At 37.8% G+C, this 23,512-nt stretch overlaps 1 protein-coding gene and 1 pseudogene across 2 annotated transcripts in view; both read right to left on the reverse strand.

The window, feature by feature from the left end:
• The window catches only part of Abcd3 (ATP binding cassette subfamily D member 3), a 62,753-nt gene that overhangs the window by 29,469 nt on the left and 9,772 nt on the right, over window positions 1–23,512 (reverse strand). For both annotated transcript variants that reach the window (XM_052729955.1, XM_052729956.1), the window contains exons 2-4: window positions 15,028–15,064; window positions 6,051–6,149; window positions 5,101–5,189 (exon numbers count right to left, since the gene is read on the reverse strand). In XM_052729955.1, the coding sequence (XP_052585915.1) occupies window positions 5,101–5,189; window positions 6,051–6,149; window positions 15,028–15,064 (225 nt within the window). The remainder of the gene's footprint in view (window positions 1–5,100; window positions 5,190–6,050; window positions 6,150–15,027; window positions 15,065–23,512) is intronic.
• On the reverse strand, window positions 13,768–14,227 carry LOC128105099 (CDGSH iron-sulfur domain-containing protein 1-like; annotated as a pseudogene).

A 23,512-nucleotide genomic window follows, 5' to 3' on the forward strand; every position in this document is an offset into this window, starting at 1 on the left:
TGTAAAAGCTTCAGGTCCGGGCTGGAGAGATGGCTCAGCAGTTAAAAGCACTGGCTATTCTTCCTGAGGTCCTGAGTTCAATTCCCAGCAACCACATGGTGGCTCACAACCTTCCTTAATGAGATCTATTACCCACTTCTGGTTTGCAGGCATACTTGCAGACAGAACACTGTATACATAATAAACAAACATTTAAAAAATAAATAAAAAGCTTCAGGTCCCTCGACACATTCAACAAAAGCAGCTTTTTATCTTTTATCTGCTTTTGGTCTGTTTTATGTATTTATCTGCTTTTAAAACACATATTAAGAATCTAAAATAAGGGTTCTACTACTTTATTTAAGAGTTTGAGAGCCAGGGCTGGAGAGATGCCTCAGCAGGAAAGAGCATTGCTCTTCTTTTTGAGGACGTGGGTTTGGTTCCCAACACCCACAAGTAGCTCATAACTGTCTGGAACTCTCTTCTAGCCTCTGGGGGCACTAGCCATGCATATGGTGCACACACATTCATGCAGGTAAAACCCATATACATAAAATAAAAATAAATCCTAATAAGAGTTTGAAAGCCATTATGATAGTAGTATACTATGCATATGTATTTATTAAAGAGACAAAACATGTGGTCACAGAATTTTCTTCTCAGAGAATTCTTACTAATATTCCCTAATATGATTATATAAATTTTTTCTTTTTTTTTTTTTTTTTTTTTTTGGAGAAACATGGCAGCAAACAATTTGCCTAGATCTCCCAAATACCTGACTAGTATATGATAAGGAAATAATTTATTTTTTATGAAGGAATAGGTAAATAAATTTGGGGAAATCTGGATTAAACAAAGCTATCAAACATCCTTACAAAGATCTTCTCAAAGATTTTAATATATAAAATCTAAAAGGGCTTTACAGCATGCTCTATTTCTTGACAAAACTTTTAAGAAATGGTACCTTATACTAATGGAGAAAATAAAATATGCAATTTTTCTATAATTCTTGAAGAGAAAGAAATACTGGTCTTTTTAAAAGCTGAACTAGAAGGAAAACATGGAACAGTACCGACATACTCTTCACAGCAATGATTCTACTTGAAACATGAAGCAATTAGGACAGTACAAAAGCTTCTAAGTCTCAGTTAAAATTGACTCGAACTGCAGAAAACCAAAGTGTTTTAGTGCTGCCCAAGCTGTGAAGCACTTGAAACTATCTATAACATTTTGGCACATGCCATCCACCATTGTGCACTATTTACCAATGGAGTAGCTGCTATAAATTTAAAAAATGGTTCCTTGAATAAAGCCATACTTCTGCTTATTATTCCACTGCAAAAGAAAAATAATTAGCAATGAGTAACCTAGTTACTATTACTCCCAAAGACATAAAGACATTTATGAAAGATTGTTTTGTGTTTTAAAAATAATGCTTAAAACAAAACAGATGAAAATAAAATGCATCTTTATGGTTGGATAAAGCAGCCACAGTTAAGAAGGATCCTCTTCCACACTGTGGCATCACTAGTTTCTACCTTACTAATGTCTGGCCTATTACAATTTAGCCATTCTACACATTTTTTGGCCATTACTAACAAATAAGTCTTAAGTATGAAAGAGAATAAAATGTAGCACACTAATAACACTAACAAAGCTCCTGGAACTCTAAACCTACTTAGAAGAGCCAAAAAGAAAAAGACAAATAAATTCATTCACAATGTAACTTTAATATTGATACAAAAAACTTAATTTTTCAAATGAAATTGTCCTGCAATATTAAAACTACTTTAAACTATACAACTGATAAATATTTGTATTTACCAAGTGTCAAAGTCCCATACATTCCTGATGCTCGAGTATACTGCAGAGAAAGCTGTCCTAGTTACTCTCTCCTGTGAAGGGATGCTCTCAGCGCTAACTAGAACAGTGTAGGCACTCCTGAAACCTCAAAGCCCACTCTCAGTGAAAATTATTAAAATGTATTTTTAGACAGGGTCTTGTAATAGAATGCAGGCTGGCCCCAAATTTGCAGTCCTCCTACCTCCATTGCCTTAAAGCTGGGATCACAGGTATATGCTACCAACACCCAACTCCTAAAGAATTGTTTTAAATAAAATAAAACTTCAAGAAAACTTGCAGAAAAGAATTTTTTAGTTTCACAATTAAAGTGTAAAACTTGATACCCAATAGGCTGACTAACAGAATTATAAATTGGCTCATATCCATCATCATCCATTAAATTACATACTACCCACTCTCAGCAATGCATTTTCCATGTTACTAAGTATGTAAGAAAATCAATTCAACAAAAAATAGAAATGTCTAGTACATAAAAATTACTGTTTTGGACTACAGAAACATGAATTTATAATATCTGAAAAGAAAAAAAACTTTAAAAGATAATTTTCCATTTTATTCGCTAAGAGATAAAGTAATATTCAATTCTGTATCATTCTTTATGTGATTCTATTCAGATACTTAATATAATATTTGTAGTGGGCATAAATTGTATACTTTTACCACACACAAATACAGTATCATTTGTGAAAACGGTAATAATTAGAGAGACTCTTAAAATATAGATAAAATTATTAGAGAAAAATATGGAAGTTTAGAAATGTCTTCTGTGTATTTATCATATGAAGGCCTCAAATTACTTGGGCTTACAGTTTATATAAATATAAAGCATGACCAAAAATATTATTGCACATGCACACACATGCACACACGTAAGACTCCTACAGACATCCTTCAACGGAAATCAGATGATCAACAAGCCTTAACTGTTTTTTAAGGCCTTCACTCTTTTTTTTTTTTTTTTTTTTTCAGATTTTTGTTTTGTTTTATTTAGTTTTTAATAGAAATATCTGGCAGTAGTGAGACCTTTATTCATTTTTTAAATAATTTATTTTTATTTTTATTTATTTATTTTTTTTCTTTTATTTTTTTTTTTTATTAATTTATTTTGCAATACAATTCAGTTCTACATATCAGCCACGGATTCCCTTGTTCTCCCCCCTCCCGTCCCCCTCACCTTCCCCCCAACCCCCCCCCCCATTCCCATCTCCTCCAGGGCAAAGCCTTCCCCACTTAATTGTGAACTCACAGCCAAGAGTCAAAAGCTGCTTGAGAACATCCTCTAACATAAGCAAAGACCATTAAAGACACAGAAATAATACTGGCAACTAAATGACAAGACAACTAAGAAGAAAATAAGGTAATAGCTTCAGAAATGAAAAAGTTCCTTAAGTGAAAGTATGCCTACTATAAAAATGAGGATCCCCACAATAGATGGTTCTTGGAAATAAAGTTCTAAGTGTGGAGAAACTTTCTAGCTAATAGAATTAAAGACATGATAGGTAGTTTTCAATCTTCCTGCAAATGAGAATCACCCAGGATGTCTCAAACAGCAACAGCTAATTAAACTGGAACTCCTGAGTGAGACCTAGGCATCAGCAATTCTTAAGATGGTACTGAAGAGTCTACATCCTGCAGCCAAGGTGAGAATTAGAAGCCAGAGAGTGACACTTTCAAAGTCTGATGACAGCTCAATCATCAATTGAGTGTGTGAGCATAGAAGACATTTTCAGAACCACAAGGTCTCAAAATTTTACTCTCCTTGGCCCTTTCTCAGAAAAAGACTGTGTCTACCAAAATGAGGAAGTTAACAGGGAAAATAACAATAAAAGATTTAGGCACACAGGAAACTACAGAGGCATGGGGTGGGGGTGAAAACAGGGATGTAAAATTAGATTGCCTGGTGTGCTGGGCAATATTACATTAAACATGCTGTAAAGATTTTACAGTACTGTGAAAAACCTTGTGCTGAGTCAAAACAGTGGGCAAACAAAAACCTGTAATTAATAAATGGCAGGCCAAACAGCATGTTTTCAGAAGAGCAGCTACCAAAGCATAGCCTGTAGCTTAGCTCCCAGCAATACACAGTATCAGTAACCAATAATTCCTGACAACTGAACACCAGAGAATGACACCATAGAGACAAGCCAGAGACTTCTCTCCTTCCAAAGATAAAACCCTAAATCTACACGGCCCACAAAAAGAAATGTACATACATTCAGGGAGATCACTGTCGTGTTTGAAAACCTACATAATTTACCCATATATGTTTACAAAGGGTTTTTATCCTAGGCAATCACAATTCTCCACTTTCCTTCATAAATGAGTCAGAAAACATGGGCATAGAGCATGCTTCCTACAGATCAAGGATATAAATGAAAAACATTATTTTAAAAGATTTCGAAAGTTTGGGTATATTATTCAAAAAGGTACCTTAGATATATATTTTAATACATATCTGATAAACATTGCTTACTACAAAAAAGAATTCCAACAAAAATTTTCACTTTGTCATTCATATACTAGTAAATTCTTTAACAGACAAATGAGTGCTGCAACAACTTGAGATCCCAACTGCCCTTTTTAGTATTAAATCCAAAATTTTCAATTGCAGTGATTAAGTTATATCAGAAATACAATAAAAACCATGAAAAATTAAGTTTAGAAAAGAAAAGCTTAAGATTTTCTTCCTATTAAAAGGAAAAAGGCACACTCCATATGATTCACCAATTTGACACTTTCCTCTAAATTATCTTATTAATTTAGACACTCAACACTTGCCTGCTGCTTTTTTTTTTTTTTTTTTTTGAGCTGAGGACCGGACCCAGGGCCTTGTGCTTGCTAGGCAAGCGCTCTGTCACTGAGCTAAATCCCCAACCCCTTTGCCTGATCTTTTAAGCTTGAATATAGCACCTGTTAGACTGCATTGCAATTCTGGGCTTCCTTGTCTGTTCTCCTTGACACACTGTCAGTTCAGCAAGGCTGGATACAGAATTTCTCCTGTTCACTGGTACACATCCCTACCATCATGTACCACAGTGCTAGCAGGAAATACACAGGAAATACCCCAGAAACTGTTTATGTAAATGAACAAACACGTAACTAGACTTCAGTATATTTGAACAAACACATAACTAGACTTCAGTATATTTGAACAAACACGTAACTAGACTTCAGTATATTTTACTCTATTTTTTTTTTTTGCTTATAAAGGCAAACTACTATTTCACACACACAAGAAAAACATGAATGAACAAGTACCTTTCAATGAGCGTCCCATTTTGAATCATCCAAACATCACAGTATGTTCGAGATACCAGCATAACAGCAATAAGTATCAAGTAGCCTGTCTAAAATAAACCATGTAGAGTAAACTAAATGCACTTCAGAATGTTAAAAGAAACAATAACTTGGTGAAGTTTTTGGTTTCAAATTTCCAAGTTTTACTCTTACAATATTTATTTACATTATATGTATATTTTATCTATAATAAATGTTAAATAAAGTTTAAAAGGAACTTAAAATTATACCACACAAAAAGACAATGGTGGAAACTAGACATGTAACTTAAGACTATCTGGCTTGGCAATTTGTGATTTTCTTATTTATTTTTAATATACTACTTTAATAAAGAACACTGGCAATGGTTACTGTGTTAACTAAACAATAAGCACTGAAGCTTAAAATTTGTACAAGCTAAACAAATGAGGTTCAACTTGTTAAATAAAAAGTCTCTTAACACTGTCAGGGTTTCTTAGGGCTTTCAACTTGAGTGTTTAAGGCAAAAGTTATACATAAAAATCAACAAACTTAGTCAGAGTTGTACAACTTCATGGAAGTGAGAAGATGGGAAAGTCTAGAATAGCAGAAGTAGCTGTGGCAGGAAAAATACATTAAACAGACCAAGGGAAACAGGAAAGGATGGAGACTAATTGCAGGAAAAAAGACTAAAACCACATGGAGCATGAAGGTGCTGATCCGACAGATCAGGATAATACAAAATTATCATAAACTTCTACTAGGTAAAAACGGGTGTTAAAAAGTGATGAGCAGGCAATGGTTACTTCAGCAATACAGGTGCTAATTTAGAGACTAACAGTCTTCTTTACGTACACAGAAAACATCTTATGTGAATTGCTCTGAATTATTGTTCTGAATACTTGTGAATATGGAAAGTTGAACATACAGTATTATAATCTCGTAAGACTTACCTCTTTACAAAATGTTCTAGGGACCATGATTTTCAGAATCTGTGAGAGCCTTGATAAAAACACTTTGTCCACCACAGCTCGCTCTTTCTTTCCTTCTTTCTGCATTTAGGGAGGAAAAAGACCATTTTAAGATGATGGCTGCAACATATGCACAGTGATTACAGGGTCATATTTAAGAAAGCTGCAATAAATGCACAATGATTACAGAGCCACATTAATATAGCTGCAACAAATGCAAACTAATTACAGAACCACATTTAAGAGGGCTGCAACAAATGCAGTGATTACAGAACCACATTTAAGATAGCTGCAATAAATGCAATGATTATAGAACCACATTTTAGATAGCTGCAATAAATGCAATGATTACAGAAACATTTAAGATAGTTGCAGCATGGGCTGGAAAGATGGCTCAGAGGTTAAGAGCACTGGCTGCTCTTCAAGAGGTCCTGAGTTCAATTCCCAGCAACCACATGGTGGCTCACAACCATCTATCATGAGATCTGGTGTTCTTTTCTGGCCTGCAGGCAAAACACTATATACATAATAAACCAATCTTTTAAAAAAAAGATAGTTGCAGCAACACACAGTGATTACGGAGCCACATTTTAAGATAGCTGCATAGACAAGCATTAAGATGGACAGATAAATTTAGAGTACACACTTGAGCAGCTCTCTATTCAAACAGATTCCAAGAAAACAGAATTACCTAGAAGAGAAATGAGGTGTGCTCTCTAAGAGAAGAGCATAATTGAATAAGAAGTAAGTGAAAACAGCACAGCACGTCAAAGTACTCCAGGGACAACGAAGTGGCCAGCAGGGATGAAGGTCTGAGACGTGCAGAGCAGTCAGAGTATTTCCTGACTTACTTTTTGTAGGGACAGGTACTGAAACCAGGACCTCACGGTAGGCATGTACCCCCCGCCCCCACTGTCCTACAACCCTAGCCTCCACTTCTTGATACACAGAACTTTCCTAAAAATCCTGACCATGATTTTCCCTAGTTTAAAGAAACTTCTGCCAGGCAGTGGTGGCCCATGCCTTTAATCTGGAGGTAGATCTCTAAGTTTGAGGCCAGTGTGATCTATAGATCGAGTTCCAAGACAGCCAGGGTTACACAGAGAAACCCTGTCTAGAAAAACAAAACAACAATAGAACCAATCAATCAACTAACAAAAAAAAAAAAGGAAGAAGGGAAGGGGAAAATGGAAGGGGGAAGAGAAAGGGGGGGATGGAGAAGGGGGAGGGGAAAGGGAAGGGAAAAATAGAAGGGGGAGGGGAACGTGGAAGGGGGAGGGGAAGAGGAGGGGAGAGGAGAGGAAAAAAGAGGTGGGGAGGGGAGGGGAGAAAAAGAAAGAGAAAAAAGTTTGGGTTACTAGATTTATCACCTAACCTTTCTAAACGTAATCTGCCAATTCTTCCTCATAGACTCCTAAGCTCCTCACCACATGCAATTCATGTCTAGGAAAGGCAGCAGAGACAAAAGTAAATTAAGAAGTAAGTAATTACAGCTCAACTAGCCAGAGTCAAGAGAAAAAGAGTAATTTGGGCAGGGAGACACCAACATTTAAACTGACAGGATGAAGAAAGAAGAGCACAAGGAACATCAAGCTTTCGTATCCTATCACTCAGAGGCAGAGATCTGTCTGGATTTCTGTGAGTTCTAGGCCACATTAGAAACAGAGCCAGGCAGTGGTGGTACAAGCCTTTAATCCCAGCACTGGGAAGCACACATGCCTTTAATCCCAGGAAGTGATGTCTGGACAGAGAAAGGTATATAAGGTGTGAGGAAACAGGAATTCACTCTCTTTAGGCTGAGGATTTTGTAGAAGTAATAACTAGTGGCTGGCTGTTCTGCTTCTCTGATCTTTCAGCTTTCACCCCGATATCTGGCTCTGGGTTTTTTTTGTTAAAAGACCATCTAAGATTCGAACAACAGTTTTAATACTGAATTAAAACAATAAACTAGGGGCTGGAGATACCACTCAGCAGTTAAGAGCACTTGTTGCTCTTACAGAGGACCTGGCTTTGGTTCCTAGAACCCACATGGTAGCTCACAACTATCTGTAATTCTAGTTCCAGAAGATCCAATGTTCTAGTTTGTGTTCTGTGGGCATCAATCATACATATGATACAAACACATTCATGAAGGCAAAACACGTAAAATAAGTAAATAAATAATAAATTAAAATTAGTTTAAAAAAAAACATAAATTACCTTCTCAGGTGGCATACTGTGCTGAGTGCATTTACACACACACACACACACACACACACACACACACACACACTCACTCTCTCTCTCTCTCTCTCTCTCTCCAGCAGTTATTTTAAAAAGGAAGTCTGGAGGCAATGTGTTTACCGAGTTAGAACTAGGGATTTCAGATTCAGATTTTTGTCTTTCAGAGGAAGCTATGGTGACCCTTAATGCTGTCAAGGTGACAGCATCTAGAATCACCAAGGAGACAAGCCTCTGGGTACATCTGTGAAGAAGTCTCCAGATCAGGTTACCTGGGTTGGAGGGACCCACCCTAACTGTGGGTGGCACCATTACATGCACTGAAGACAAAGAGAAGGTGAGCTGAGGCCTGTCTGCTTCCTGACTGCAGGTGCAGTGTGACCCGTGCCTCAGACATGCCACAGGACTCCTCTTTCTCTCTCTAGATAGATGATCTACCCTCAGACTGTGAGCCAGACTAAACTTGTCCTGAGGTTGCCATTGTCAGGTATGTTGCCATAGCAAGAAAATCCACTCTCAAACATCTCCCAGTGAATGGCAGGCCCAGTCTACTTCATTCACACACAGCTGCATTCATTCCCTCAACATTTCCTCCAGGCACTGATCCAAATGATGACGGCCTATTAGCAAAAAGGACAGATAAAACCCTACTCAGTCTATTAGTTGAGCTAGAGCATTCTCTTGCAGCCAAACTTCGTAACATCAACCTAAGTTTCTTTGTATTTCCCCAGACTAAGACAAGGCAGGCAGAGAACTACCTCACCACCCTAAGTGAAATGACTACTCTCAAGTCCTGCTTCCACCACCGGCCTCTCTCCTCCGCTTACAGTCAGGGCAAGCCTTACAGAGTTATCTCAATATCCTCGGCCATTTCTAACTTGAACTTGAAGCAGAATTTTGAGTTAAAATGACCATCTACCTACAGAAACTTGGGAATACCTATTTCTAGCTGACCCTAAGAAATGATCTGGTATGATGAACGAGCTAAAAAAATTATGAGAGTAATAATGAAGCACTTTAAGAATATTAGTAGCTAAACTAATTAGTTTGCACAACTGAGAGAGACAGAGACAGTCAGACACAGATTTAAGCCCGGTGTGATGGTGAATGCTCCCAGCACTCAGGAAGTTTGCTGGCAATGCTAAATAAAATTTAAAAAAAATGCCGGGCGGTGGTGGCGCACGCCTTTAATCCCAGCACTCGGGAGGCAGAGCCAGGCGGATCTCTGTGAGTTCGAGGCCAGCCTGGGCTACCAAGTGAGTCCCAGGAAAGGCGCAAAGCTGCACAGAGAAACCCTGTCTCGAAAAACCAAAAAAAAAAAAAAAACAAAAAAAAAAAAATTAAAAAAAAAAAAAAAAAAACCTAAACTAAAAAGTAGTAGCTAGCTGGGCAGGGACTCACTGTGAAGCCCCAGTGTTCTATCACTAATATATACCTTCACCTATTTTTCAGTATTAAAAAAAATTAAACACTTTGGTGATGCATTTAACATGGGAATCATAAAAAGAAAATAAAAAATTAGATAAAGATTACTTAAGAAGTTGAAGTACCACATTTCACACAACTAGAAAAATAAAAGTAAAGTCAGGAGGAACAAAGTCAAGGAGCAATGAGAAGCCCCTGCTCACATTCACCCAACTTAGAAGAGTAAACTATAAAACTGCAAATAGTGTTTGACACACAGAAGTAAGAGGTATTTGGGTAATGACTAAAGTATTCCTGTACATTGTTGTAAACATGTAAATTGCAACAATTATGCATCAGTTATCAAAATGTAAAATAAACCAGCAAATTTATTTTTAGGAATTTCTGTTGTGGAATAATCTTTTTGTACATTATGAAGATTTGTCACTTGGATTGGTTTAATAAAAAGCTGAATGGCCAATAGCTAGACAAGATTTTGGGGGGCAGAGAGGACAAGGAAAAAAGGGCGGAGATAAGGAGAAGCCAGCCAGATATGGAATGAGTTGGACACACAAACTGGGATAGAGATGAAAGTAACGTGACAGAACATAGATTAATAGAAATAGGAGTTAGTTTAAGTTATAAAAGCTAGTTAGAGCCGGGCGGTGGTGGCGCACGCCTTTAATCCCAGCACTCGGGAGGCAGAGCCAGGCGGATCTCTGTGAGTTCGAGGCCAGCCTGGTCTCCAAAGCAAGTTCCAGGAAAGGCGCAAAGCTACACAGAGAAACCCTGTCTCGAAAAACCAAAAAAAAAAAAAAAAAAAAAAGCTAGTTAGAAACAAGCCTAAGCTACCGGCCGAGCTTTCATAATTAATAAGAAGTCTCCGTATGGTTATTTGGGAACTGGCTGGTAGGACAAAGAAAGACTCTTACAAATTTAATTTCCAGATATCCCTATACATACATTCAGCAACATTAATGAGGAAAGCAGCATAGTTTATAATACTATAAAATTAAAACAATCTAAATGTACATCACTACTACACAAGTTATGGTGACTTTGTTGTAAGAAGGGGAAGCAGTTTACATTCCTACAACAGAACATGAAATTACAGAGCAGTGACACAGAACAGAGAACTGACACACTGCTAAATTAAGTAGATCTTACATTGAGCACAATGATGCACAACTGTGATCCCCATGCTCTTGAGAGCCAAGGAGGAGGATCCCAAATTTAGGGCCGGCCTCAGCAACACAGTAAGTTTCAGACCAGCCTAGGCTACAGAATAAGACTTTATCTCAAAAACTGAACAAAAAATTAACTAGATTCTACTGTTTTCAGCATGGATGAATCTAAAAAGCATTATACAAGAAAAAAATAAAACGGTGTGTTTTTCACTTTAAAAGTAAATTTATAAAATTCCTAAATATGTAAAATAATTCTATATACATTGTTTGTAGGTATACACATACCCACACACTAATAAACACCCAGAAGAATGCTAAATACCAATCACAGCATAGTGTTCACCTTCATACTGCGCATGACACCAAATTAAATAAAAATAAGTATTTTAAAATAAAATAAACTCTGTACTATTTTCTAACTATCTAACAGCTTTACACCTTAAATTTCATCTTATGAAAACTGTCTTAGTTTTCCTCATCCCGGAGTATGATACGAAAAAAATATTTTTGTTTTCTCTTCTAAATAACAGTCACTGTAGAAAACTTTTAAATTCTGATCAGCAAAGTAAGAAATCTGTACCTACCACCTGGAGTTCTCAACTGTTGATATTTGGGATGTTTCCTATCACATTTCATTTTAGCATATCTGTGTGCTTCCTAACAATTTGCCAGTGCAGTGCTGTAGTGGTTTGAATAAGAAATGTCTCCCATAAGCTAAGATATTGGGAGAATTAATACCTAGTTGGTGGTACTGTTTGGGGGAAGTTATGGCATCTGCAGGGGGTGCAGCCTTCACTGAAGGAAGCTTTGAGAGGCCATAACACCTCAACCCATTTCCAGCTTGCTCTCTCTTGGATTCCTATCTGACAAAAACATTATCAGTCAGCTTCCTGTGCTGGCTTTCTGTTGCTATACCATCTTGCCATTACAGACTCCCCGCTAGAACTGTAAGCCTACATAAACTTTTCCTTCTAGAATTATCTTGGTCATGGCCTTTTATCATTGAAGAAAAAAAAAAAGCAAACTGATACAACTGTAACTATTTCCATTACCAATGACTTACCTAACTTAAATCTACCTTGATTACACTATATACAACCTACAAATAATTTATTTTATGTTAACACAAAATTGTCCAAAAGGGGGGGGGGGGGTACAAAATAAGTGGAATCAAATTAACTGTCCTAGAACTTATAGACACATTTCAGATGGATAATTTAGATGTGAGAGATTATAGGGACAGAGTATCAGAAGACCAGACTTAAGCATATAGTGAGACTGCATCTCAAACAAAAACAACACAAAATTAAAAGAGGGCAAGCAAGACAGTTCAGTGGGTTAAGGCACCTGCAATAAATTTGAACCCCACAGGACCCACGTGGTGGGAAAAGAAAACCATCTCCCTCAAGCTGTCCTCCTAACTCCATCCTTCTCTTAAAACATTTACAGAAGGTCAGGCATAGTGGTGCCTGCCTCTAATCCCAACACCCAGGAGGCAGAGGCAGACAGATCTCTACAAGTTCAAGGCCAGCCTGGTCTATATAGCAAGTTCCAGGCTAGTCAAGGCTACAAAGTGAGAACCTGTCTCAAAAGAAAAAAAAGAGGGTGGTAAAGAGTGACCTTAATGGAGAAATACAAGTTGTGCTACAATTAGATACAGTCACAGTGGACAGGGAGACAAACTGAGATAGAGAGAAAGGGTGGGGAGAGCTTAAGGGATGTAACAGGGTAATAATCACTTTGATGTTTAGTCAATTCTAGCAATAATTTTAAGGAAGAAAAAGAAGGCAAATTAAACTTGTATGTAATAGCCTGTATTAACATACTAGGTATAAGAATTACATTCAAAACTATACTAATAGTACAGGCAGTTAAAGCCAATAAACTGACACAGGGATAAATACATTAAAAAAAAAAAAAAGTCAACTGAGTTACTATATAATCCTAAATCCCCACTAAGTTAAGGGTCATCCAAGAGAAATAAAAACACCTCAAAACTGGTATATGTTCACAGCTGCATTATCCTAAGTGTTTATGGTTATGTTAACAACGTAAAAGTCCCTCACCTGGTGTTACACCTATACAACAGAATACTATTCAGCATAAGAAGGAACAGAGTATGGATACAGCAACAACATGAAGAAATCTTGAAAACATCATGCTAAGTGAAAGGCCTAAAGGACCACACATACTGCATAAGTCTATTAATATGAAATGCCCCAAAGCAGGCAAACCAATAGACAAACAGTAGATCAGTGGTTGCTAAGGGTTGAGAGAAGATCCTAACAACAAGTGAATGCTACTAAGCATGAGATTTAGGGATGGGAGTTAACAAAAAAAGTCTTTTTAAGTTGTTGCTCTTTTACTGTTGATCTGATCTGGCTGGCTTTAAGGAGAATAACATTCAGTTTCACAAGCTGAATCCATGCCATCACCTCAGGCACAAGGACAGTCAAGGTCATATGCTATTATGAATCAAAGCAACTTCATCACACTCTCTACTTTCCAGGTTATACACACTCTCTAAGTAATAGGAAAAGGTGATTTTTTTTCTTTAAACTATAAGTACAATGAACATGGTATATGATTTTGAAAATCATTTGCTACATTAACCTCAAGATACAATATATCCTAAGACCATTATTTTAAAGGAATGGATCCTTACAAGTCCCAAATAACTCCTATACCATGAAGTTGGTTTAATTTTCTTTTTTTTTCCCTTTCAACAAATGTGCACCACAATGTTCCAGTAGCAAGGCTGATGTCATGAATATGAAAGCTGCTATTTGCAAGGTACTACATCTAGAACCTGGGGACACCAATTAGACAGAGTGGGTGCCATTCTAATTAGATGATCAGGTGACATCACAACACAGTGGGATGCAGCATCAAGACTCCCTTAAGTTTCTATTTTCTTGATGATCAGAGGTCCCACGTTGTCACCAGTCTCTTTATTGTGTTTTATGTGAGCACCATTGCAGAAAGGAACTTTCTGGACCTCCTGTGGCATCTACCAGATCTTCCATGTTGAAGGCATGCACGACCTTGGGGTTGTCTTTCTGGATCTGAAGGTTCCCATAGCTTTGGTGTGATGATCTTTAACATAGACCTTTTTGTAAGCCAGGTAACCAAGTATAGCTGTCCCCACAGCAAGTGTGGTGACTCCAATCCACTCAATTGGCACAGCTGAGGTGGAGCTGAGGCACATATTTGGGCAGCAGGAAGGTGTGGCAGAACTACTCAGATGAGCAGTGGGGACTGTGGAGATCCATCTGGGCAAGACATGACCTCAGGGCCCACTTGGTACCACCAATAATTTAAGAGAGGGGTAACAACCATTCAACTCTGTGATGAATATACTAATAACTGACTTGCACACTTAAATGATGACTATTAAAGGGGTGTAAAGCTACTATTTAAAAAAATCAATTGGTGAATATAGAAATAGAAGATCTGTTATCAGAAAGATCATCAAAAGATACCTAAAGATTATAGTTTACCAATAACTTGTGAAAAATAGTTATAAATAAATAATATCAATGTTAAGCTGAAAATTATCAATATGGTGTTCACATCAAATTTAACAGTGTTGATGTATTTTATGCTAGTTAAACCTCCTTTGGGTAACTATATTCTATTTTAAGCACAATGTCTTCTAAATTCTAGGGTAAGTCCAAAAGCATATATATAGAATTTTAAAAAGATAAAAATGTCATATGATAAATATTTAAAGAAAGTTTCTTATCATAGCACTACATACATGTTAAATCCTACACTAAGAAGGCTGAGGCAGGAGGATAAAGGGTTTAGGCCATCCAAGACTATACATATAGTGAGATCCTGTCTCAATACAAATAAGAAAAACAAAGCTACATGGGCAGTCAATCTCATCATGGGCTAAATCTAACAGAGCTAAAACTGCCTCCTTAGAAGACTGCTTTCCATGAACAGATACAAGCAATACTTGTCTAGAAGACACTAGATGGGTGGGACTCTTAAAAGAAAATTTCTATAGTTCTATCCAGCAGGTTGGAAGGGATACTTTAAAAACTGCATTCTAAAATTCTGACTTCATCTTAATTCAAAAGTACCCAATAAAATTAACTAAATAATGCAAACACCCCCAAAAGTAGATTTAATTTTTTTACCTCATTGTTCTGTAATGGTGGTTTTCCACTTTTCTTACTGCAAAGGAAAAATAAAAGAGCTTTATTTTATATGCTATATGCTTCCATAGTTAAAATTATTCTAAGACATCAAAAAATACATCAAACTCTCCCAATGGTTGTTTTCTTTTATTGATAATCTAGAAAAGCAAAATTCATTCATAGTTCAGTTGCTTCTTTACAGGTGGGTGTCTGCTGCATGAAATGCTTGGGCCTAGTAGTGTTTCAGATTTCATAGTTTTTCAAAATTTGTTACAAAAACAAAAATGTTACACACATTTTACCAGATGCCAAAACCCAGGGTGCTCAAAAAATTGCATTATTTCAGAAAATTTCAGGGCAGACATGTTTAATCTGTAGTAAGTATTGTTTAGAGAAAGTAATCAATAAATATTACTTTACTAGTATTATGAACAAATGCACTCTGTGTGTGTGTGTCTGTGTGTGCACGTATGTGTGTAAACTCCCACACATCATGTATACTTTTTCCTATAAATCTTCCCACAGAATGGTGACAATTTACCTCTCCATTCTTGAATAAAACTTGGCCACATTAACTGTTTTAGCCAATAGTACTTTAACAAGTTGACACAAAGCTACATGTGCTGAGACTTAAAACACTGGGGGCTAGGGGGGAGCTCCAGGGAAGACTTATTTTGTTTCAGAGTTTCAGAGGCTTCAGTCCACCATGACAGCAGAGCAGCATGCATGTGAAGATATGAGAGGGCCTGTGACAGTGAACTTCCTTCTACCCCTTTACCCCATCTAAGCTTCCAGTCTGTTGGATGGTGTTTCTTACATTCAGGACAGGTCTACCCACTTAGTCGATCTCCTCTAGAAATGTCGTCATAGATAGTTCTGGATTCTATGAGTGTTTCTCTACCAGTCACGCTGTCAATTGAGATTAGCCATCACACTAGAAAAACCTTTCTACTTTGTGTTCTCTCGTGCTGCTCATCACCCCTCGATCACATGAGTAACCAAATCTACACTAGATGTCTCAAGGAAACAGTAGCTCAGCTTCATGATCTGATTACCAGTCCCTGTTCACACAGCATCATTAGCTTGGCTTACAACCTATTGTAACACACTATCCTTGTGCTTCTTCAATGAAACACGAACCACATTTTAAATTCCTGTTTGGTGTGTTTCCTTCCAGAAAAGTATTCTGAAGAGATGAGAAGTTGATGCAGATTGGTTTCCTGAAGTTGAGGGTATAGCATATTTGGAATATGAAATCTGTATCAGTGAACAGAAGGGGGAAACCAAGTTTAGGCAGAACTCAAACACACCCAGCAAAATATCAGCCAGTCAGACAGATATTCTTAGTGGTTTGAATGAGAACTATCTCCTGTAGTTTCAGGCATTTGAGGACTTGGTCCCCAATTGTGGCACTATTTGAAAGGGCAACCTTGCTGGAGGAAGTATGTCCCTGGGGGCAGGCTTTGAGAACTTAAGGCCTCACCTGCTAGCAATTCACTTTCTGTTTCATGCTTGCCATTCTAAATGTAAGCTCTCAGCTCCCTGTTCCTGTGCCACCACACCTGCCGCTTGCTGCCATACGTCCCTCCAGAACTACAAACCCAAATATACTCTTCTGTAAGTTGTCCTGACCATGTTTTATCACAGCAGTAGAAAACAAACTAAGACATGTTCTCAGTAAGTAATGTCAAGAATGCCCTGGGGTGAACTGAAATGTCTTTACACCTCTGCTTTGCTCAGGCTTATCCAAATGTATGCTGCTCTTGTTAAGTCATGACCTGGGGGGTCTGTGTACTTGAAGTAGACTCTAAAGTATGGGCAGAGGGGGCTGCCTGGCTTACACACTCCTCAGAGTAGGCAGTAAGTCATTCTTTAAAGAGGAATCTTTGTTGCACATCTCCAAGTCTTTTGCAAGGGTCATGTATACTCAGCCTTCCACTGTCAATGCCTCACTGAGCTCAACCAATCGGTAGACTTCATGCTCAGCATTAAGATACACAAGACCAAGCAAAGCTAGAAAGACACATCTAATGACAAGTCAAGGATGTTCCATTTGTTAAAATGCTTGAGTTGAGGCTGGAGAGATAGGTCAGCAGTTAAGAGCACTGGCTACTCTTGCAGAAGACCAGGTTTAGTTCCCAACACCCACACAGTGACTCAAAACTGTAACTCCAATTCTAGAAGATCTGGTGCCCTCTTCTGACCTCCATGGGCACAAGGCACACTTATATACATGCAAGCAAAACATACACATAAAATAAAAATACATAACTTTTTTTAAAAAACAGCACTTTAGGTTATTATTGTTCTTAATTTAAGTGTATTATAGGATTGTTTAAAACACATTACAAACTATAGAACTGTTTCAAAGTGTCTCAGCACAGCAAAGGTAATAATCAACAAAAGTGACAGCATCAGAATGAGAGAAAATATCTGCAACCATTAATTTAGTAAAGAGTTAGCATTCAAAACATAAATAACTTTTTTTAAAAAGCAAGAAAACGCAGGGCGGTGGTGGTGCACATCTTTAACCCCAGCATTTGGGAGGCAGAGGCAGGTGAATTTCTGTGAGTTCAAGGCCAGCCTGGTCTACAAAACAAGTTCCCAGACAGCCAGGGCTACATAGAGAAACCCTGTCTCGAAAAAACAAAAATGAACAAACAAACAAACAAACAAACAAACCCAATTCAAAAATTAGCGATGATGCCAGGCGGTGGTGGCGCACTCCTTTAATCCCAGCACCTGGGAGGCAGAGCCAGGTGAATCTCTGTGAGTTCAAGGCCAGCCTGGTCTACAGAGCAAGATCCAGGATAGGCATCAAAATTGCACAGAGAAACCCTGTCTCAAAAAAAAAAAAAAAAAAAAAAAGCAGTGGACATTAGTCACTAATCAAAATGCATACAAATGGCTAGTGAGCATATCAAAAAATGTTCAAGTCTCTATGAACAAAATGCAAATAGAAACTACAATGAGAGTTGGAGAAATGGCTCAGCAGTTTAAAGCATTTACTGATCTTTCAGAGGGACCAGGTTAATTTCTCACAGCCCACCTCAAATGGCTCACAACAATCTGTATCTCTACTTTCAGGGAATCTGATGCCCTCTACCCTCCCCATTTACCTGCACAGACATGGTACACATAAATTCACAGAGATACACACACATAAATAAAAATGAATCAATGAATAAACAAATAAATAAATACCTTTTTTAAGGTTACAATGAGATACACCTAATATCAAGTAGGATCTCTATTACCAGAAAAACAAAAGATAACAATGATGGTAAAGGTGTACAGAAAAGGGAACTCTTGTATAGCTAAGAAGAATGTAAATAAGGTCATTAAGGAGAACACACAGATTCCTAAAAAAAAAAAAAAAAAAATTAAAGAATTATCACCACATGATCCAGCAATTCTACTTGTGGGTATTTAACCCAAGAAAATGGAATCAGGATCCTGAAGGAGTGCCTGTACTCTGGTTTCACTGCCCAATTGGCTCTCCCTATGCCTGACTCTCATGTCTACCGCCAACAATAAACCTGTCAACCTTAAGCAATAACAATCCGTGAGCTAGTTATTTAGAAAATAAAGCACCGGGTAATCCAATACTAAAAGGAAGAATACAGGCCATGTAAGGCTGTGCCTGCCTTCTAATTCCAAGACTATGGAGACTGCGGCAGGACCAGGAGGCCAGCTAGGGGTACATAGTGCCTCCCTCAAAATTAAGAAAATAAGAGGAATGTAAAAGCACAAGACAAAAGCCAATTAAAAATTTAAAACAGTAAGTCTCTGGATTTCTTATAAAGTAATTTTTAAAATTGGATGAAATGCCTAATTTCCTAGAAAAACATAGTTTTCCAAAATTGATCACCTAATCAAGAGAGAAATAAAGAAAAAGAAAGTGGATTGAAAGGATGGGAAACTGAGAAAGTTGTCAGAACCATCTCCGACCCATCCCAAGGAAAAGCACCACACCCAAAGGACTTACAAGGAAACTGCCCAAGAACGGATAATTTCAAAGTTACTGAGCACAAAGCATCAAAAAGTATTGTCTGCTTCATGGAAGGCATCACTACTAAACCTAACAAAAACCAGATTGTTCTTACTCCTATCAGGAGTTCTGGTTTTTAGTTTCAATTTCACATCATGAGAATGTATAGTTTGCAATTAAAACCTTAAACAGTTTTCAGAACAAAGTCCAAATTCTATGGCATGGTACTGAAGCTGCTCAGGATTTGGCTCCAGCCCAGTCAGGCTCATCTGCCACTGAGCACAGACTCTATGCACTGATGGTACTGTAACACTAGTTATGTTAAACTGGGAAATGACAAGTATTTGACCATCTCCATCTTAAATGGTGTTGATTTCACATGCTCTCACACCGCGTTCTGTCTTCACGTTACTACTGCTGACTAAAAGGAGTCCTTTTAGGCAAGAGTCACAGCTCACGCCTGTAATCCCAGGCTGAGAGTTCCAGGCCCACCTGGGCTATATAATGAGAGCCTATTTCACAAAATAAATCAGGGCGGGAGAGAAGGCTCAGCTGTTAAGAGAACTTGCTGCTCTCGGGGAGGACCTGGCACCCACGTGGCCACTCACAACCATCTGTAATTTGACTTTCTGAAATGAAGTTTGGACGGATCCTTCCTTACTCCTACTGTGCTGACAAAATAATTAATTATACCTTCCTTCAGTCTTAAGCTGTGCCAATCAGGATAACAAACTATCCAGCAACTCTATCTCAGAAGTTTTCTTTGTCCACTTTTTCCCTCTCAAGCAGAGAATATCAGGCATCTGCTGCACCATTCACAACCCTTACAGTGCATTTATTGCTCACCAGCATGAGAACAGGGCCCTGTCCTGTTCATCTCCATCTCACTAAGGCCTAACACTATGCCTGACACATGGTACATACTTTTGAAACTTCTATTTTGTTTTCTCCTTTAAATTTAGTTTCAGACCAAGACTTTGGGAATCTGCCTAAGAAGAAAAGAGAAAAATCTAAGTGACCAGATATACAAGTGGCTAACTCTGGGTAAACTCCAAGAAAAATTCCAGAGCCAGTGAACAAGTGAGCAGCTTCCTTCAACAAGACATCCGCCTAGACAAGGACACCAATTTTTTAAAAAAGCACCATTTCAAAGTAAAGCTCAACTACAGTCACAGCCACGTTCACTTCCTCCCACCACCTAGCATTTTCCCAATTAAGCTGTTTTTATCTCACTGTGAAGCATTTTTGTAGAATACTTAATAATGCTTACTGTTATTCTTTATTATGGTTGAGGAATCGCTGCCCTCCACTCTTCTCAGGGCACACTGTCTCTGGGAAAGGAAAAATGTTTTATTTTGCTGGGCATTAGTTTGGAGTTAATGGTTTCCCCTGCCTTTACATATTTCTGAGTTTGTGCCCCTTTCTCCCTCTCATTTCCATATTAATTCTCAACTCTAATCTGTTCCTGCTGTCATTTCTAATAATTTTCCTGGCCTTTCTTCCTATTTATTTAGCTACTGTCTTTGTTAGGTGTTTATTATGTCTGACTTGGGATAATCACTTTATATACTCTAGTGCATTCTCACTGAGGGCAGAGGTTTCCTCAAGTATCATCCCCACTCCTAAACACAACTACCAGTTCTTCCTCACACAGCCACTGACCTCTGCATCTTCACAGTGTTTGGGTCTGTTATAAGCACTGTATGTGTTTTAGCTCATGGTAACTAGTGATGATATTATTTCCATTTTGTAGACAGGAAAACTAGCCACAGAACAATTATATAAGTTGCCCAAAGTCACACAGCTAACACATGGTGTCACTGGGATTCTGATCCAGGAATTCCCTCTCGAGCTGTAACTGTGCATACAGCTAGAATCTGAACATTTATCTCTAAAATGAATATATTTTTCTACCTTCTTATGAAATAAATTATTTTGCTCACAGTGTTCATGGTATTATTTACTTCCAACCCCCTTTAAGTCACCTTCACACTAAATCCTGTTCAATTTTAAGTCTCAATTTAGATTTTTCATGTTTCTGGAATAAAGGCTTAGTAACAGTAGTTCCTCTTTGTATTTCAAAGCACTTTGCTTAGATCTAATATGTGTGTAATTTTATAGTTCTATCAGTATTTTACTCTAGCTAGATTGTAACCTCTTTGAAGGCAAGTACTATTCCTGTTAACCTATGAGCCTGTGGTATGGCGTAAGGTCTTTCTCAAAGCTTATAAGATGCTTGTTTTCAACTTTTAATTGCATTATATATACACACACACACACACATATTTCCTTGACCTTAAAGTTATTTCTTTCTAAAAATGATTTTGTTTTATGTCTGCTGTAGGCGTGGAGGTCAGAGGACAATGTTCGGGAATTGTTCTCTCCTTCTACTGTGGGTTCGGAGGACGGAACTCAAGCACTTTACCCACTAAGCCATCTCACTGTCCCTAAGTGAGTGTTCCTTAGTAGAAAATGTACTCTCCCGTACTAAAGTGGGAAGAGCTCTTCTGGCACGTACCTATCTATTGCTGACCTTCCTTGTTGCCACTCCACTGTTACGCTGGCTTCCCTTCTCTCTCCTTTCACCTTGACAACAAAATTTTGAAGAACACAATTTTGATTCCAATGGATCAAAGTCAAGCAAGAAAACTGGTGTTTAGATCCCCAGAACCCAAACAGATGCCCAGTGGGTGTGGCAGAGACAGGAGATCCTTGGAGCAAGCTGGCTAGCAAGCCTAGAGAGAGAGACAAGCCACATCAGTGAGCTCTGGGTTTGATTGAAAGAGGTGACTCAAAGAGTAAGGTCAAAGAGTGATGGAGAAAGATACATACACACACACGCCTATGTAACATTCTCTGTCTCCTTCCATCCCTCTCTACCCCCTCACTCCTATGTAAAATCTGTATCTCCCTCTCCCTCTCTCCACACACACAAACACACACACACACACACACACACACACACACACACACACACAGAAAAAAATAATTCAACATTGTATTTTAATAATGTAATAAATTTAATAATTAACTTTGTTTTGTATTTAATATAAAATTTTTTAGACCATGAATGAGTCTTGACCATTCTTTTGAATCAAAGTTCATTTAAAAGAATTTGAGTAAAAAGCTTTATTCTTTACACTCCACATCATTAATTCAATCTTAACTGTTTGTAGATTTATGTTTTTTATGTGTATGAGTGTTTTGCCCACACGTATATGTGTACCACATGAATGGCTGGTGCCCAATGAGGTCAGAAGGCAGCAGATCCCCTGGAACTGGAGCTACAGATGGTTGTGAGCTACCATGTGGATTCTGAGAAGCAAACCCGGGTCCTCTGCAAGAGCAGTGAACACTCTTAACCACTGAACCACCTCCCTCATACCTATGTTTTTAAAGCTCTTTGATTCCTCAGCTGCAAAAGGAAAATAGTAAGACTACCCCAAACAACTGATGCACGCCATAAATGTAAGATATGCATAAAATATGATGAGTATTCAATAAAAATGACAGTTTTACTGTCTCCAATTTCACGTTCCTGCTGACCCTTCTCAATGTCTTTGCTCAAGCTGTTCTCCATACTTGGAATACCTTTGACCTCTTATCAAAAGAGATTAAGATTGAGCTCAAAAGTGGAATCTATCCATGTAACAAGCACATTAATTAAATCTTTCTAATTCCATGCTCTCCTAAAAAACCGCATTCCTAACAAAGGTCTAGGAATTCTGGATTTTTTAAAATTATTTATAGTGTCATATTCAATATGCTAATCTCACTCTCTAACATACCGAGAAACAACAAACATTCAGTAAAATGTACTGGATAAATTTTCTATTTCTCTCCATATTGATCCCACTTTCTCCAAGGAGAAGCTTGCTATTGCTGAACCCATGTTAATCACACGAACTGAATGCTATGATTTATCCTACATTGGCTTCTCCCACTTCCATCTCTCTACTAAACAGCCTATCTTGGGCATTACTAATAGAAAAAGTCAAAGGAACCCTATAGTTGAAAATACCTTAAATCTATTTTTAATACAATATAATTGTATTCACAGGTAAATAGAGAATGGTACTCTAAATATAATATTACTAGAGGATTATTTTAGTAGGGATGCTTGAGGTTGAACTAGAAAAGTAGTACTGAAATGTTATACTGCAGAGTTCTCTTTTTTTTTCTTTCTGCATGTGTACTTGTGTGTGATACACATGCATGTGTTATTATGTGGTTGCAGTGAATATGCAGGTGGATGTGGGGGCCAGAGATTAATGTCAGTGTCTTCCTTGATCACTATATTCTCGTACATTAAGGTTCAAAGGTGGCCCATACTCCTCAGTTCTCAAGAGGATCCCTTGATCACCTACTAACAGGCTAAAACCTCAGCATCCTTTGAGAAGTTTTTTGTTGTTGTTGTTTTTTGAGACAGGGTTTTTCTGTGTAGCCCTGGCTATCCTGGAACTCACTCTGTAGTCCAGGCTGGCCTTGAACTCA

This window comes from Peromyscus californicus, unplaced genomic scaffold, assembly GCF_007827085.1.
Source record: "Peromyscus californicus insignis strain IS unplaced genomic scaffold, ASM782708v3 Scaffold_9__1_contigs__length_137607984, whole genome shotgun sequence".
NCBI lineage: Eukaryota > Metazoa > Chordata > Mammalia > Rodentia > Cricetidae > Peromyscus > Peromyscus californicus.